The sequence below is a fragment of the Phycodurus eques genome, chromosome 10, assembly GCF_024500275.1.
Source record: "Phycodurus eques isolate BA_2022a chromosome 10, UOR_Pequ_1.1, whole genome shotgun sequence".
NCBI lineage: Eukaryota > Metazoa > Chordata > Actinopteri > Syngnathiformes > Syngnathidae > Phycodurus > Phycodurus eques.
In genome coordinates, this window is record NC_084534.1 from 47,501 (window position 1) to 65,965 (window position 18,465).

The 18,465-nt window shown below is 42.5% G+C and overlaps 1 protein-coding gene across 1 annotated transcript in view; it reads right to left on the reverse strand.

The window, feature by feature from the left end:
- Positions 1–18,465, reverse strand: part of acad9 (acyl-CoA dehydrogenase family, member 9) — a 64,743-nt gene that overhangs the window by 20,866 nt on the left and 25,412 nt on the right. Inside the window, exons 12-13 of the mRNA XM_061687828.1 lie at positions 16,493–16,621; positions 2,298–2,377 (exon numbers count right to left, since the gene is read on the reverse strand). Coding sequence (XP_061543812.1) covers positions 2,298–2,377; positions 16,493–16,621 — 209 coding nt within the window. The remainder of the gene's footprint in view (positions 1–2,297; positions 2,378–16,492; positions 16,622–18,465) is intronic.

The window sequence follows — 18,465 nt, forward strand, 5'->3', positions numbered from 1 at the left end:
GAGCAAAAGAATTGGAACAGACATGATAAAATTCACTTTAAGTGAATTTAATATTTGGTGGCATAACCCTTACAATAACTGCATCAAGCCTGCGACCCATCAGTCTCCTCTTCAGGAGGTAAAATGCATGCTCTATTTAGTTAAGGTCCGGTGATTGACTTGGCCAGTCTAAGACCTTCCACTTTTTCCCCCTGATGAAGTCCTACCCACACCATAGCCAAAAAAGAAAGGTTCTGATTCAAGACATTACCAGGCACCGCAACAGATTACAGACTTTACGGTAGTGTTGAACCGTACCGACCAATCACATGCGAATTCAGCCACCCTCTTCAGCCAATCAAATCTGCATCTAAGGCCGCAATCACTGACTGCGCGCAGCCCAGACAAGAGACGAGAAGAAACGTACCAGGGGAGAGAGAAAACTGACTCAGCATGGAAGATGAGTTTAAGAAAAGGAATTTAACATTGGGAACAAATGGCGCTTAAAATGGAACGGTCAGTGTCATTTTTGTTTAAACTTCTCAGTGGGAAATTCTTACTGGGAGTACTTATTAAAAGTGCATATTTGCGAGACACCTCTATGAAACAAAGAATTTGAACAAACAATCTCTAAAACAGTTCAGTTGTTATTTGTTAAATTAAAATATGTAAAATTGTTTGAGACTTCACTGTTGTGTCAAGATGCCAAACAGAAAAGGGGAAACTCAAACTTCATTTTTCTTAAGTTCAGCACTATTTTTGAAGGCTTATAACTTTCTCTTTTTATTTATTTGCTCTTATTGTGAAATGCAGCTCTACTTTTATTTAGACAATGAGAGAACATTACACAGTTGTGCTCTTATGTTTCATTACCAGGGCAGAATTTGTAAGATGTGTACAATTCTTTATTATGCTCTAATTATTATATATCATTATATCAGTGGCATAAAACAACAACAATGATACTATAGTTTATTGTGAAGGTTTCTGGGAAAAAATAGTGCTCTAAAACAATTGCTATCATGACAGTCCTATATTGATAGAGCGCAAGAGCAATGGATAACAAAAATATTTTACAAACAGTTTAAAAGATAGAGTAACAAATGTAATACAAATCTGCAACATAGCGGGTCTCCGAAGCAAGAACGGTGACGTAGTGAAGGATTACTGTATCTGTATTGCGTGATGATAAATTGCAGGGACACATTGTTTCAGAGCTGGGACTGATTGTTTCCAGGACATGTGCATCGCGGGACTCACACAGTCTGTGTAAAATGATCTATGCATAAATACAAATCTGCAAGATGGCGGGACTGCGAAGCAAGAACCGTGACGTAGGAGGATTACTGTATCTGTATTCTGTGATGATAAATTGCAGGGACTCATTGTTCCAGGACTAGGACTCATTGTTTCCATGGCGTGCATCCCAGGACTCACACAATCTCATGTGTAAAATGATCTATGCAAATTGTTTGTTAAAAAGTAGTGCAATAAAAAATATTTGTCCCTAACCAGGAATAATTGTGATTAATAATCATGATTACAATGTTGAGCAAAATAACCGTGATTATTATTTTGGCTATAATCGTGCATTCTGATTTTGACATAGCCAAATACACTAGATTGACAAAAGTAATCGCTCCAGTTTAATATGACATTGGTCCACCTTTTACAGCAACAAAAGATTTAACTCTTCTGAAAAGGCTTCCACAAGGTTAAGTAGTGTGTGGGAACTTTTTCCAGAAGCGCATCAGTCTCAGTCTGCAATCTAATTAATCCCAAAGGTGTTCTATCAGGTTGGTGTTAGGACCCTGTGCAGACCAGTCAAGTTCATCTTCACCAGACTCTCTCATCAAAGTCATTATAGACCTTGCTTTGTGCATTGCTCCACAGTCATGTTGGAACAGGAACGGGCCATCCCCAAACTGTTCCCACAAAGTTGGGAGCAATGATTCACTCCTAAACCTTGTGGCGGCCTTCCCACCAGAGTTGAAACTGTTAGAGCTTCAAAGGGTGGACCAACGTATCTTGAAGCAGATGGATTAGGAATGGGATGTCACTTAAACTCATATGTGAGTCAAGGCAGGTGAGCCTTTATTTTGGCAATAAAGTTTAGCTTGGTAAGGTAACCAAATAGAAACATCTGTCAATATGTTGTGCATTTCTACACAACACAGAGAGATGTCGTTTCAGTGCTATTGTTAAAAAAACGTAAACCTTCTCTCTTCCAAATTAAGTGTATTTAACTGCAGACTGAAAATAAAAACAACAACACTGCATCAAATGAAAGCAGGATCAATTGTCACTTTTCCACTTACTTTATTTTCCCTGTGAGAATTTTGCCAGCATATTGCATTCCAGTAAGAGCGATGTACATTCTCAGAATTTCATTGGTGCCCTGAAATAAATCAGAAAATGACAAATCAATGATTGCTGCGGGAGAAAGAGGACACTTAAGCCCAATCAATTTAAAAAAAATAAAAAAAATACAACACAGGTAATTACACGAACAATCTAAGTCCATCATTTCATCAAAGCATATTCCACATCTATATTTATACCTATACCTGTATATATTGTTTTTAAGATGACAAAATGCAAGATAATGGCTTTCTAGTCGGATCGGATAAGTAGTCTCCTGTGAACAAAGAGAGCCCAAAAGTCATTAATCATTGAAATCTTTTTTTCCCCCCTTTCACCCTCACAATGGACTTTAATTGGCTAAACTGTCCAAACAGATGGAAACCCAAGGCAGTAAAAATCACAGTGAGCATGCCCAAACTGTAGCCAGTCAAACTGTCAATGTTTTATTGTTATCGAGCAGCGCCTTAATCATCTTGGGCATGAATTCCTCAGAGCTGCACAGGTCGTGATTGGAAGCCTCTTCCGCTCTTCCATGATGACATCAATGAATTGGTGGATGTTCGAGCCTGAGTATGCCTAAACTGACAAGCGGGTGCTCGTTTGGGTTCAGGTCAAGTGACACACTTGGGCAGTCCCCCAATTTCACATTCACCATCAGATTCCTCAGAACTCCATCACCATGTTCCTCAGAAAGGCAGTTCTCATCCAATTTTAAACGGAGGGGATTTTGTCCTGCTTCAAAATGTGTTTGAATTAATGTTCCCAAATGAACTGCAGCTCCCAAGTGCCAGCAAAACTCGTGCAGCTCTAGCAGACATTCCAACAGCTTCTTCCCTCTTGCGATCAACTTCTTAAACATCTAACCGACAATTCCATTACAACATGCTGGCAATTTTTTGACTTGAGTTCGTTGTCACATTTCTGTGGGGCCAATTATACATTCCTCGTACACTCACCGTAGTTGTCTCGCCACGCTGCACTATTTGCATATCTGTTGTTGACCAATACTGGCCACTCATGCCAGAGTAGCATCTGCTCACTGATTGAGGAGTATCTGCAACATTTGCACAATCAACATTGTCCCAGATGATCACAGTACTCGTCACTTTAAACCGCATACACTCCTTGAAGTCTCGGCGCCCTTTGCACAATGGTCATTGCACCGGACTATTGCAATATTAGTCATTCGAACTGCTTTCAGTGCTAGAGGACTGCATCTTTTTGCACAATTGTCAAAAAAATAAAATGTACCGGCAATACCAGATTACCAGATAACTAGCAACCCTTTACTGCTCAGTGACTGTTTTTTTTGGTTTTTTGTTTTTGGTCAATGTCTGTATGTCACAAAGGTGTTCTCTGTCAATTGACTGTCTGTTGTCGTACTAGAGCGGCTCCAACTACCGGAGACAAATTCCTTGTGTGTTTTTTGGACATACTTGGCAAATAAAGATGATTCTGTTGGAGGATTTTCAACACTGATTAATGTTAAAAGGCCTTGGATGTTTTCTCTGACATGCCATGAAGTGCTGGACATGCAGGTAATCCTCCAGCCCCACCTGTCACTGCTTGGATTAGCTACCCAAAGCAGCGAAAAAATATAGATTTCGGTTTTGGGGAATTTATTTTGAGCTCCGGCAATTCGGGAAGCCATTAGTCACGAATGAATGTCTTCCGTGCCGAGAATCCCTGTAGTGTGCTTGAAGTGAGCTCCGAGCTAGAGTGTTAGCTCTTTGTGTGCGTTACAGCACGCGGTGTCCGTGACACGGTCACCATTTTTGCTTTGTGTGTTTGAAACCACGCGGCTCCTCTAAGGACGCTGTTTTGTCGTTTCCTTCTTTGTGACGTTAAACCGTTGTGTATGCTTTGGGTTGTCCTGGAGTGCCCCCTCGTGGACGTTCAGGCCATTACACAGCTTGTTGGGGGAAGATTCCACGTGACGTCATTGCTTTGTGGCTGTGAATCGTCCTCAGGCACTACCCCGTGAACGTTTATGTCAATACGCGATATCCGGAGGCCACCTCGAAAGCCGTGAGCCACCTAAACGCAAGTGAACTACTAACGAACACGTGCTAAGGCTTCGTGTTGAATTGATGGTTGTTACTTTTGAAAAGGTTTGTTTGTTTGTGTCTGTTGCACCGCCATGTGCTGTTTCTTGCTGTGAAGCTTTCTGTGCAGGCTCTACTCCAAAGTTACATCTAAATTAGCATCCCCACCTAGCCTAGCAACAGTAGTTATTGTTGTTAGCGACACTCACAGCGCCCCCTGCCGCTATCTTCCAGCTACCGAGCATAGTCGCTAAACTAGTGCATCCACTTGCAATCGATGACTTTTATTAATTTAAAAGCGTTCCGTTTTCGCTCGTTTTGCTTAAACAACACCGCAACAGTTGTACTATTGAAGCTTTATGCCTTTTTTGATTTTACGCCCATTTGAGCTTTACAATGAAACTATTACAAGCTTTATCAACTCAAGCCACTGCGTTCCTAAAGCAATATTGCCACCTCCCGTCCGCAGACGTTCTCTCCATCACGTAATTTGATTTAACTCGGCAACACGCTATAGTAAACAATTACTTAACGGATTATTTTACAAGTGGAGTTTATTAATTATTTCCTTGATTATTTTTAATCACGTTGGGCTTTTCTTTTTAAATTTGATTGGATTTGACATTTTCATTAACCTTTTCCCTCAAACAATTTGGGGGGAATTTTGCTTGCCTTTTCTCCTCTACCAAAGCCAACATCTTTGTAAGTCATACAAGCAATTAATTTGCACGCTGAATAAGTCGATTTAACTTTTTACCAAAGTTAAATAAAACTTTGAATAAGCTAAATTCCAAATTCATCCATCCATTTTGTGTCCCGCGTATCCTCACTGCTTTCACAAATTGAACTGACTTGCGATAGTCATCACACAGTCAAATCAATTTGTTTACCTAAATTGTATTCATTAGTCAAAGCTAAATAAATAAACTTGTTGAATTCGTCGAAATTCCAAATTTAGTTAAGTTGATTGGATTTACTCCACCAAGGTGCCTTTCGTAATTGTTTAAATCAACGATTAATTTGACAACACTCACGCATCAACTGTAATTTGATCGAATAGATATTGTGCGCAAAACTTTACGTCAACAATTTTGTTCGATTCGATTACTGCTTCTACATTCTCAAACACATTTAAGTCAACGTGATAAACCCTCACACCATAATTTGCGAATGCTATTTAATTGTTTAACAATTACACTGCTGATCTTGTGCATCTATTCCAAAATTAGACGCACCGCTTAAACTGCTTACAATAATAACAATCTAGTTGCGAACAACGTAGAGCTACTGCACACGCAACACAATTATGGCGGAACTAGTAAAAAGTCCCAGTCACTATGGCAATCTCGACACATGAGCACAGCTTGAAAGTAACCTCGTCCCGGTTTATGCAGAATCCATCAAAGACGCTAATCTTGAGGTCCTCGATGCTAATATCATGCAACTCATGAGCGATTCCAAACACAAAACGAAAGATAAAAATCTCGCTCGAACGCTCGGTTGCATGGTTTTGAACTTAGTGTCACAATTAAAACGGAGCGATGTGGAAGATAACCAAGATCGTCCAATTCTCGTTTATACCCTGCACAAACCCGCCTAGTTGATGTTGAAACTCAGCTTAAGATGCTCAAAGAGGAACGCTCCAAAAGCGTTGAGTAGTTGTCTGAACTCATGTCGCAATTCAGTTCATGTCAGACAATCTAACATGCACCGACTTCAAAAGCTAAAGCTAGAACAGGAAGCAGACATAACACTTGTTCGACGGGAATTACAGGAAGCCCGCAAATTAATCACCAACAAGCAACAAGGCTTCCAACAACAAACATTGTCTGATGTAATCAATGAGCGCCCACCTTTCAGTCGGTCTCCTACGTTTGACAAAGCAGTCCCAGCGCAAGGTCGGGACCCTGGGACACTGTCAAAGGGCCCTGCCACTTCACAAAACCCCTGTCCGAATCTGGGGCAGCCGACTCGAGAGCCCACCGCGCCAGGTGCAACGCGTCTTAATGACTCCCCTGTGTCTCTCCCGGATCCTGGCGTCTCTACAGGTATGAGTGAATCGCACTTCACAGCCACTCGTGGCCCCACGTAGCGAAAGGCGGTCACACAAGCATCCGCCCACGATGCACCACGCATGAAACGAAGGATGGTCGACACGGTGAGACCAAACTCCGTGACAGCATCCTCGCTACATCAAGGACTACACCAAGGCTGCCAACGCAGATGCTGAACCAAGACACTGACAAAACCGAGTCCGACACTGAGAGACCAGACCGGTCAAGCAGATCCAAACTCCGTGACAGCATCCTCGCTACATCAAGGACTACACCAAGGCTGCCAATGCAGATGCTGAACCAAGACACCGACAAAACCGAACGCGCTGCTCTGCCACATACCAATAATATAACGACCGAAATGAAGCTCATCCACAGCGCCCCCACCGGTGACGCTTGTAACCTTACTACTATCGAGACACAACTTCAGGAATTCCAGTCCGAAATCCCCACCACACGACAACACATGGCTAGTAAAATTGTCAATTCCTGGTCGCAAAGCAACACGCTAAGTGTAGCCATTTTAATTCTCGACGTTCACTTGCGTAGCGTTAAACCCAAATAGGCAGGTCATAACCACGCTGTCTGTGCTCCTAACGGTTTATGCTCACACGCAGATTGCTAACATTTTGATGAACGACAGGCTACGTGAAATTGCTCCCTCTCTAGACAATTTAGGAATGGATAGAATTCTCCCACATTTGGGACCCCTCGGCTTAAATTAAAATTATTCGGTCTACGGCCCTGACAGGCCCCACTAATATGACCCATCTCTGGTTTTTCCTTACAAGCTCCACAGCTCTGCATGTCAATCCTGAGTTCCGAGGAAAAGCCTCTCGTCACTCGCCCAATCAGCGACGCCCTCAAAGATGCCACTTTGCATATTGAAGATGTCACTCAGCATCACCTGCCGTCCGTCAGTTACGACAGCCAAATTGTCATTTCTAAGTTTTTCCAACAGCACAAATTCAAATTTGACCCTGAAATGCTTGAACAACTTAAATTTGATGGAACTCTGACTTGACATGACCAACGCTAAGACACCAGAACCCTTGTTTTCGCATCCTTGGTCTTGTACAGGGCGGCACGGTGGAAGACTGGTTAGAGCGTCAGCCTCACAGTTCTGAGGACCCGGGTTCAATCCCCGGCCCCGCCTGTGTGGAGTTTGCATGTTCTCCCCGTGCCTGCGTGGGTTTTCTCCGGGCACTCCGGTTTCCTCCCACATCCCAAAAACATGCATGAATTGGAGACTCTAAATTGCCCGTAGGCATGACTGTGAGTGCGAATGGTTGTTTGTTCCTGTGTGCCCTGCGATTGGCTGGCAACCAGTTCAGGGTGTACCCCGCCTCCTGCCCGATGACAGCTGGGATAGGCCACCCTAGTGAGGAGAAGCGGCTCAGAAAATGGATGGATGGATGGTCTTCTACAGACCTTAACTTAGTGGCCCTCACCATCCTCGGTCACTGCATGATTTTAAGCATAGTCTACCTGCTCTACCAAAAGACCCAGAAGCTGCGGAACTGCTTAGAACAGCCCTCCAATGCTTGTCCAAAGTCTTCCGTAGGAAAGTAATGGCTGAACCCGGAAATGACCCAGTAAGAAGTCATGGACAACTGTGATGGCCGTAAAGTGGGGTGATACGCACTTATGTTGTACTCTAGTAACTGCATTGTTGTGTTCACCTGCCAACCTGTACCATCTTTCATGAAGTCGCCGCCCAGACCACCATCGAGCTGCTCTAGCCGGAGAAAAGGGGGGTATGTAGTGACGACGCTGATGTCCCAGTTGTCATTAGTCCTCAAGAACTGAAACTGTTGCACTCCTGCCTCCTGAACCTCAACCAGCCAGTTTGCTTCCAAAAAAGACAGGAAACCTGGTTTGTATCATCTGGAGCTATAATATATCATATCATAGCGCCTCAATGACTGGCACAGCATGGGTGAGGGAGGGGAAGGAAGTGATTGATGATTGCTGAACAAATGCTGGAATACAATCACCCCCCAGTGGTGGTGAGAGACACTGCCTGTGGATACTGAAATCCCACGATTGTCACAAATAAACCTCCAGGAATATTCTAAATGTATGCTTTGATGTCTGTGTCATTATTGTCTCAGTCTTCTAGATCCAGCTGTGAGACCTTGAGATGATAGTTATTCCTCCTGATTGGAAGCCAAACACTATGAAATGATGTTGGATTGAACAATTACAGTGGGGCAAAAAAGTATTTAGCCAGCCACCAATTATGCAAGTTAACTCCCACTTAAAAAGATGAGAGAGGCCTGTAATTTTCATCATAGGTATACCTCACCTATGAGAGACAAAATGATGGGTTGGAGGGAAAAAATAATAATTCATGTCTCATTTTTAAAGAATTTATTAGCAAATTGTGGTGGAAAATAAGTATTTGGTCACCGACAAACAAGCAAGGGACCAGGACGAGATCAGTGTATTGTGAAGAATGAATGGGGCCAAGTATCGTGAAATTTTGAGTGAAAACCTCCTTCCGTCAGCAAGGGGATTGTAGATGAAACGTGGCTGGGTCTTTCAGCATGACAATGATTCAAAACACACTGCCCGGGCAACGAAGGAGTGGCTTCGTAAAAAGCATTTCAAGGTCCTGGAGTGGCCTAGCCAGTCTCCAGATCTCAACCCCATAGAACATCTTTGGAGAGAGTTGAAAGTCTGTGTTGCCCAACGACAGCCCCAAAACATCACTGCTTTAGAGGAGATCTGCATGGCGAAATGGGCCAAAATACCAGCAACAGTGTGTGAAAACCTTGTGAGGACTTACAGAAAATGTTTGACCTCTGTCATTGCCAACAAAGTGTATAGAACAAAGTATTGAGATGAACTTTTATTTTTGACCAAATACTTATTTTCCACCATAATTTTCGAATAGATTCTTTAAAAATCAGACAATGTGATTTTCTGGATATTTTTTTTTCTTATTTTGTCTCTTAGGTTAGGTACACCTCTGATGAAAATTACAGGCCTCTCTCATCTATTTATGTGGGAGAACTTGCACAGTTTGTGGCTGACAAAATACTTTTTTGCCCCACTGTAGTTGATTTGCCAAGACTAAAGTTTAGACTCATAATGCTTGATCTATGAGTAAGAGTACAAAGTTGGGAGTGTTTTATATTAATTATAATACTATTATTATTTTTATTACTATTTTTAAATCCATTTATGGGTCAAAATTGTTGACTAAATTCAAGCTGATGGGTGTGGTCTTCTCCACTTCCTGTCCCTTAGACACGCCCATTGGCTATTTAACCCTTAACTTCCGCCTTCTCTCTCTCTTACCCCCTTTGGTCTTCTTTCCTGGCTAACATCTCTCCAGCTACGGGGCGGCTTCGGCCAACACACTGTCACCTATCCACGCTCATTTTTAGTCCAACAACACACAATGTCCTATTTTTCTTTCTATTACCATTATTATTTTCTTTTTGTGGTAGAGTCCCTCTATATGTTACCCCGTAGTTTCCCCTTTTAGATTGAATTAAATGTTTTACAAAATTCTACTTTCCGTTGTGTTTTTGTGTGTGTTTGAGTTACGAGTAAAACCGCTGAAATCAACAACTATTATTTCATTCCTGTAGCAACCGTCAGATTATAAGATTGAGGTTTTTCGTCACTTTTCCTAAAATGTAATAATTTAAAAGGAGATGTGGTGCCCATTTTCGAAAGAAAGAGTTTGATTCTAACGTTAAAACGTACCTGAAGTAACGCAGGCATTCATGTCCGATGTGTTCTTTGTCCAAAATTAATTAAGTTTACACCAGCCAATCGCAGGGCACATACAGACAAACAATCATTCACACTCACATTAACACCTAGGGACAAATTATAGTCTTCAATTAATTTACCATGGATGTTTTGGGGATGTGGGAGGAAACCGGAGTCCCCGGAGGAAACCCACACAGGTAGAGATCATGCAAACTCCACACAGGGGAGGTCCAATTTTAACCCGGGTCCTCAGAACTGTTAGCCAGACGTGCTAACCAGTCGGCCACCATGCTGCCCAAAACTAATTATCTAACATGAAAATATTAAATATATTACCCTAACTATGTAAAATCAGAATCCATATTAGAAGTGTCTGCACAAGGCTGTAGACTAACTTTTTTCACTGGGTGCACAAGCACCCACCTTTTTTTCCTTGGCTGCACCGCTACAAAAGTTAGGTGCACCCACATTTTTGACCGCATCGCATTCAATGATGCAGCTTTACAGGTTCACTCTATTTTTAAAAGACAGCTGCCTGTCTTTTTTTGCGCAATATTGACTGGTAAATGGTTAACTAGCAATCTGGTCATCAAAGTGTTGGTGGTTAAAGTGCTCCGTGTCAGAACATTGGTTTGGACATTCTTTGCGAAGAAGTTGTCAATCGTTCTTTTTCATCTTATCAGCCGCAGCTACGTATTTCCACTCTAAATCTGATAGGCCGAGGCACCATCACCTGTCACAATAGCACATTTTTAGGATGATATATTTTCACAGAAACTATCACGATAAATGATAGTATCGATGTTGATTTTATGCTTTTGATATAATTATATTAGAGCATAGTAATTCAAGTACATCCTTTTTAAGAGCAATTCACTTAATTCCTAAAAACATTGAACGTTGGCATTGAATACAACCCTATGGGGGGCACAAGCCACTGCAAACTGTAGGTCGGTCCCTAGCCTGGATAAATGCACAGGGTTGCGTCAGGAAGGGCATCCGGCTTAAAACTTTGCCAAACAAATATGAGCGTTGATCTAAAGAAGTCTATTCCGGATTGGTCGTGGCCCGGGTTAACAACGTCCGCCCCTGACGCCGTTAACCTGCAGGGCGCCGGTGGAAATTCAGCTACTGTGGGTCGAAGAGGAAGGAGAGGTGGAAAGCGGGTTATTAGGCAGAAAGAGAAGAGGAAAACACATAGCCTAGAACTGAATGTGGGGACTTTGAATGTTGGGACTATGACAGGAAAACAGGTAGGATGTGACCTATAAAGTGAAAGAGAAATTCTGGAAGGAGCTGGATGAAGTGGTTCTGAGCAACCCAGAGAGAGAGACTCGTGATTGGTGCAGATTGTAATGGACATGTTGGTTAAGGAAACAGGGGTGATGAAGAAGTAATAGGTAAGCATCCAGGAAAGAAACTTGGAGGGACAGATGATGGTAGATTTTGCAAAAAGGATGGAAATGGCTGTAGTGAACACTTTTTTCCAGAAGAGGCAGGAACATAAAGTGACCTACAAGAGTGGAGGTAGAAACACACAGGTGGATTACAACTTGTGCAGACGATGTAATCTGAAGGAGGTTACTGACTGTAAGGTAGTGGTAGGGGAGAGTGTGGCTTGACAGCGTAGGATGGGTGGTGTGTAAAATGACTCTGGTGGTGCGGTGGAAGATTAAGAAGACAAAGGAAGAGCAGAGAACCACGTGGTGGAAGCTGAGAAAGTGTTGTGTGGCTTTTCGGGAAGAGCTGAGACAGGCTCTCGGTGGACAGGAGGAGATTCAAGAAGACTGGACCACTACAGCCAAGGTGATCAGAGAGACAGACAGGAGAGTACTTTGGTGTAACATATGGCAGGAAAGGGGAGAAGGAGACTTGGTGGTGGAACATCAAAGTACAGGAAATCATACAAGGAAAGATGTTAGCTAAGAAGAAATGCGATACTGAGAGGACCAAGGAGAGGAGAAAGGAATACATTTAGATGCAACGTGGGACATAGACAGAGGTGGCAAAGGCCAAACAAGGCATATAAGGACATGTACACCAGGTTTGACACTAAAAAAGGAGAAAAAGATCGATTCAGGTTGGCCAGACATAGGGCTAGAGATCGGAAGGATGTGCAGCAGTTTAGGGTGAGATGGAAATGTGTTGACTAGTGCCAGTAGTGTGCTGGATAGATGGAAAGAATACTTTGAGGACTTCATGAATGGGGAAAATGTGAGAGAAGGACCATGATGTTCGATGATGACATTGTGAAGCAGGGAGCAGGTGGAGGAACAGTTAGAAAGGGTTAGGGTTACCCTAACCCTCGCCATGCACTGGAAAAAGAGAGGGATGAAGATTAGCCTAAGTAAGTGTTAGCTATATTTTAGAAGTTATCATTTATTTGCTTAGTTTCCATTAGTATTGTACATTAGTAGCTTGCATTAGTATTATGGACAATATTTAGATAGAAAGATGTCTCGCCTTCAAGAAGATGACTGAGCAACATCCGATGGAAGGGCGCCTTGACCAAGGACGTGATCGGATGTGGTCGGGGACGGGACAGGTGTCGTCTGGTCCTATGTTTTGTGTTGTGTCTTAATGCTTAGAACATTATGTCTTGTAAAGCCCTCCTATTTTCAAATAAATGTAGGAGCGACGGGGGAGATTGTTTCGAGCGTGTTGAGAGGCTGTAACCTGAACAATCTCCCATGCGCCCTCCTCATGAGTAAAATGACCAACGTCTTCATTCCTTTTGTGTTTATTCATTATAATGTTTGGTAAGATAAATCCAACAGTAAGACAGAATATATGTGCATGAATGAGAGGGGTGGAGGGGGAAGAGTGAGGTTACAGGGAGAAGAGATAGCAAGGGTGGAGGACTTTAAATAGTTGGGGTCAACAGTCCAGAACAATGGTGAGTGTGGTAAGTAAGTGAAGAAAAGGGTCCAAGCAGGTTGGAACGGGTGGAGGAAGGTGTCAGGTATGTTATGTGACAAGAGTCTATGCTATGATGAAGGGCGAAGTTTATAAGACAGTGTTGAGGCCAGCCATGATGTCCGGATTAGAGACAGTGGCACTGAAGAGACAACGGGAAGCAGAGTTGGAGGTGGCGGAAATGAAGATGTTGAGGTTCTCTCTAGGAGTGAAAGGTTGGATAAAATTAGAAATGAGCTCATCAGAGGGACAGCCAAGGTTAGATGTTTTAGAGACAAAGTTAGAGAGAGCTGACTTCGATGGTTTGGACACGCCAGAGGACAGATAGTGAGTATATTGGTAGAAGGATGATGCGGATGGACCTGCCAGGGAAGAGAGCTTGAGGAAGACCAAAGAGAAGGTTGGTGGATGTCGTGAGGGAAGACATGAGGGCAGTTGGTGTTAGAGAGGAGGATGCAGGAGATAGGCTTACGTGGGAAAGGATGACACACTGTGGCGAGTCCTAACGGGACAAGCCGAAAGGAAAAGAAGATTGAACGTTGGCATTGAAATGTAAAAAAAAATAATATCTTGAAAAAATATAAATAAAACTGTCTCAGGTTCTGTTCACAAAAATTGCACTTAAATATGAAACATTTGGCACAGAGGTATAGTCATAAATACCTTAATAGATAACATACTGCCAATCACGTTTCCAGTTGTATAACTGCAGCCATTTGTACTTATTTATAAATACATGATTTTATTTTGAAAACATTTAAACAGGAAATTTGCCTCCTCCTCTCTCTCTCTCCATAAGCTTTACACAGTCTGAGAAACATTTGTCATCACGTCATTATTCTTTCATATGCGTTACTTTTTTCTTTCCATTCCTCATTTGCTCCAGCTGTGAGAATGTACTTTATTAAGAAGTTTGCTGAAGCGTCATGTTTTTGACTGTGAAATTACTTCTGGGAGATGACTGCTGTTGATTGAGAAGCAGGCTTCAGTGGTCGATATTACTTTGCATTGTCTATAGCTATTGGCTTCAGTGCGAAGCAGTGTTATCTTCGTAATAATTGTAATATTTTGTGTTTTCCTATTTTTGTGTGCCTGAACTTTTAGTTCTACGGTGTGGTGCGTTGAGGCATCAATAAACACGAAGATTCCATTCCAAACAATGGGCTGCATAAGTTGGTTAAAAAAAGGGCAAAGTAATAACATTACTAACAGCACAACAAACAGATCAAATCAACTTGTTTTGCATCAAAATTCATACTGCCCATCAAAAATTAGAAGCATTTCTTAAAACGCTTGTTTCTCATCATGTTGAATGGTTGCATCTATTTCGCTATAAAATGTCGAATCCTCTATACATTGCTGCTTGAAAGTTTGTGAACCCTCCTGACATGATCACTCTTTTGGTGAAAAACAAACTAGTGTGGCGCCAAGTACTGATACTAGTACCTAACTAAGGTACAACCCCAATTCCAATGAAGTTGGGACGTTGTGTTAAACAAATAAAAACAGAATACAATGATTTGCAAATCATGTTCAACCTATTTTTAATTGAATACACTACAAAGACAAGATATTTAATGTTCAAACTGATAAGCTATTGTTTTTAGCAAATAATCATGAACTTGGAATTTTATGGCTGCAACACGTTCCAAAAAAGATGGGACAGGTGGCAAAAAAGACTGAGAAAGTTGAGGAATGCTCATCAAACCTGTTTGGAACATCCCACAGGTGAACAGGCTAATTGGGCACAGGTGGCTGCCATTATTGGGTAGAAAAGGCGCTTAAAAGTGCATGAGAAAAGAGTCCAACAGTTTAAGGACAACGTTCCTCAACGTACAATTGCAAGGAATTTAGGGACTTCATCATCTACGGTCCATAATATCATCAAAAGGTTGAGAGAATCTGGAGAAATCACTGCATGTAAGCGGCAAGGCCGCAAACCAACATTGAATGCCCGTGACCTTCGATCCCTCAGGCAGCACTGCATCAAAAACCGACATCAATGTGTAAAGGATATCACCACATGAGCTCAGGAACACTTCAGAAAACTAATGTCAGTAAACACACTTCAGCGCTACAGCCGTAAGTGCAACTTAAAACTCTACTTTGCAAAGCAAAAGCCATTTATCGACAACACCCAGAAACGCTGCCGGCTTCTCTGGGACCGAGATCATCTAAGATGGACTGATGCAAACTGGAAAAGTGTTCTGTGGTCCGACGAGTCCACATTTCAAATTGTGTTGCAGCCATAAAATTCTAAGTTTATGATTATTTGCTAAAAACAATAAAGTTGATCAGTTTGAACATTAAATATCTTGTCTTTGTAGTGTATTCAATTAAATATAGGTTGAACATGATTTGTAAATCATTGTATTCTATTTTTATTTATGTTTAACACAACGTCCCAACTTCGTTGGAATTGGGGTTGTATATTGAGAGAGAGCAAGAGCAATGGCTAAGACGAAAATATTGTACAAACAGTATAAAATAAAGAGTAATAGCTAATAAAAATCTTAAAAATAGCGGAACAGTGAAGCAAGAGCCGCAATGTAGCGGAGGTTTATTGTATCTGTATTCCGTGATGATAAATTGCAGGGACTCATTGTTCCGGGGCTGGGACTCATTGTTTCCAGAAATGTGCATCCCGGGACTTATACAGCCTCAAGTGTAAAATTATCTACTGTATGTGGAGGTGCGCCAGGCCAATCTCAACCCAAACCCCCCATCAAAAAAAACTTAATTGAGTTTTCTCGTTATTGGCAGGGAAAGTTTTGTTTTAAATGGACGCGTTTATTTATCCATGGGAGGGAAAGAGTTGAAATGCACTATTCCAAAATTATGATCTAATCTAATCATCTAAAATGTATCCACAAATTAGCCCCCTATGTATAACACGTGGAAGATGATGGATGCAACGTTCATCCATGTGTTCTGGTTATGTCCAAATGGAAAGCTTTTGGCGGGGTATTTTTTAAGCTCTCTCCCTCATATCAGAAATCACAATCACCCCAGATTTCCTCATATCAATATTCAGCGTTTTACCGGGGCACAGCGTAGTTGCTTTTGCTACTCTGTTGGCACGCCACCAGATTCTCTTGAGGTGGAAGGAGGCTGCCAAACCCACAGTCTCCCAATGGATAAGGAATGAACCTAAGGATTATGTAAATCCGGTAGATGCTGCGTGGTTCTGAACAGAATTTCATAACACATGGAAGCCCTTCCTATTATTTTTATTGACAAACCCACCACACAATTACAGGAATGATTAAAGGAACTGCCATTCTGTCTATTGATAATATTTTAGAAAGGCTATATGCATTCCCACTTGATTATTTTACTACTTTCTTCTTAATGTAATTTGATATTCAAGGTGCAAAGACAAAAAATAAATAAAAATGAAGTTACCTCAAAGATAGGCAGGATACGACAGTCCCTGATGTAACGCTCATATGGGTAGTTCTTTGTATATCCCAGACCTCCAAGGACCTGAAGAGCTTCACTGACACAAATCCAGCCTCCCTCGGAGCTGAACACCTTCAGAGAGTAAACATTACATAATGAGTACAGCTTGTGTTTTCATAGCAAATAAACATCGGAAAAAAAAACTCTTCTGTGAGTAACCACCTCAATATGATACGGGAACTGCAGTGCCTGAGTGAACCAACTTGCTCTGTTCTCAAGCCTATTCACTATTGACAGGGTCTCCAAAGGCAACTTTGTTCTGCCGGCTAAAGGGAGGAGCTTTACTGGCAAGCATCATAGTGGTTGGGCACGCGTATGGGTTCTGGTCAGGTTTAAGGCCTTTTTACACCACACTTGGCAACTCATAGCCTGCCGTTGACGAACCCATCTGTAGCGTATATTGGCGTTTGGATAAAATGTAATTTATGGAAGAAATTAATTCGTCGAAGCAGCGACAGCTGGGTTGCTTCCGGTTTAGTGTGATTTGAGGCTTAACGTTATAAATCAAGCTATTTTGTCTCGTAAAGGGCACCACATCGCTTTGTGTAAAATTTAGGAAAAACGACGACAAACCTTTTATTAGTCTCATAATCTAAAGGTTGCTACATTTTATGAAATACGAGTCCTAGATGACAGAGGTTTCCGTATTAAACTGAAAACACACAACAGAAAGTGGGATTTTATAGAATATTGAATGAAATCTACAAGGGATCTATAGTGAAACACAGGAGGGTCTACAGAAAGAAAATAACACTAAGGGTAACGAAAAGGGAAGATAGTTGAAAATGTGAGGGTTTAATGCGTTCAGTTAGAGCGAGAGAGAAAAATTAGGATTTTGTGAAGCTAGTAATTTTGCCCAAATTATTAGGCACTAATATTGTACATTTTGGCAACGCTTGTTATGCTGTAGTCACGACTGTAGATCAGTTGGTCAGTGGGGATGGTCTTTCTACGGAGATCGCAGGAGGGAGAAGAAAGATTCAGACGAAGAAAAAGGACGCATTAAAAAAACAAAAAGATGCAAAAGGAAAACGTTACCCCGCTGGGGTGCGCTCGTAACTTTCCTGCTGGTTGAATTGGTGGCGGGCCCAGCTCTTGCTCTCAGCTGCGCGCGTGACAGGTACGGGATGCCAGTAGTTGTCATCCTGCCGTGATCTCTAACTCTCACTGGAGCGGTTCACAGCAGTGTGTGAAGCAGCTGGGATGAGAATCTGCACCTCCAAATCTGAGACCAAGGTCCTCAGTCAAAAAAGGGTGGTGTGCCCTCTCCAGGTCGGGGATGAGATCCTGCCCCAAGTGGAGGAGTTCAAGTATCTTGGGGTCATGTTCACGAGTGAGGGAAGAATGGAACGAGAGATCGACAGACGGATTGGTGTAGCGTCTGCAGTGATGCGGACTGTGTATCGGTCCGTTGTGGGAAAGAAGGAGCGAAGCCGAAAGGCGAAGCCCTCAATTTACCGGTCGATCTACGTTCCTCCCTCACCTATGGTCATGAGCTTTGGGTCGTGACCGAAAGAACAAGATCCCGGATACAAGCGGTCGAAATTAGTTTCCTCCGCAGGGTGTCCGGGCTCTCCCTTAGAGATGGGGTGAGAAGCTCGGTCATCCGGGAGGAGCTCAGAGAAGAGCCGATGCTCCTCCACATTGAGAGAAGCCAGATGAGGTGGCTGGGGCATCTGATTCGCGCACGTCCCACTGGGAGGAGACCCCAGGGACGACCCAGGACACACTACGTCTCTCGGCTGGCCTGTGAAACGCCTCGGGATCCCCCTGGAAGAGCTGGATGAAGTGGTTGGGGAGAGGGAAGTCTGGGCATCCCTACTAAAGTTACTGCCCCCGCGACCCGACCTCGGATAAGCGGTAGAAAATCGATGGATGGATGGATAATGCGCACTATTGACGTGTCAATTTTTTGG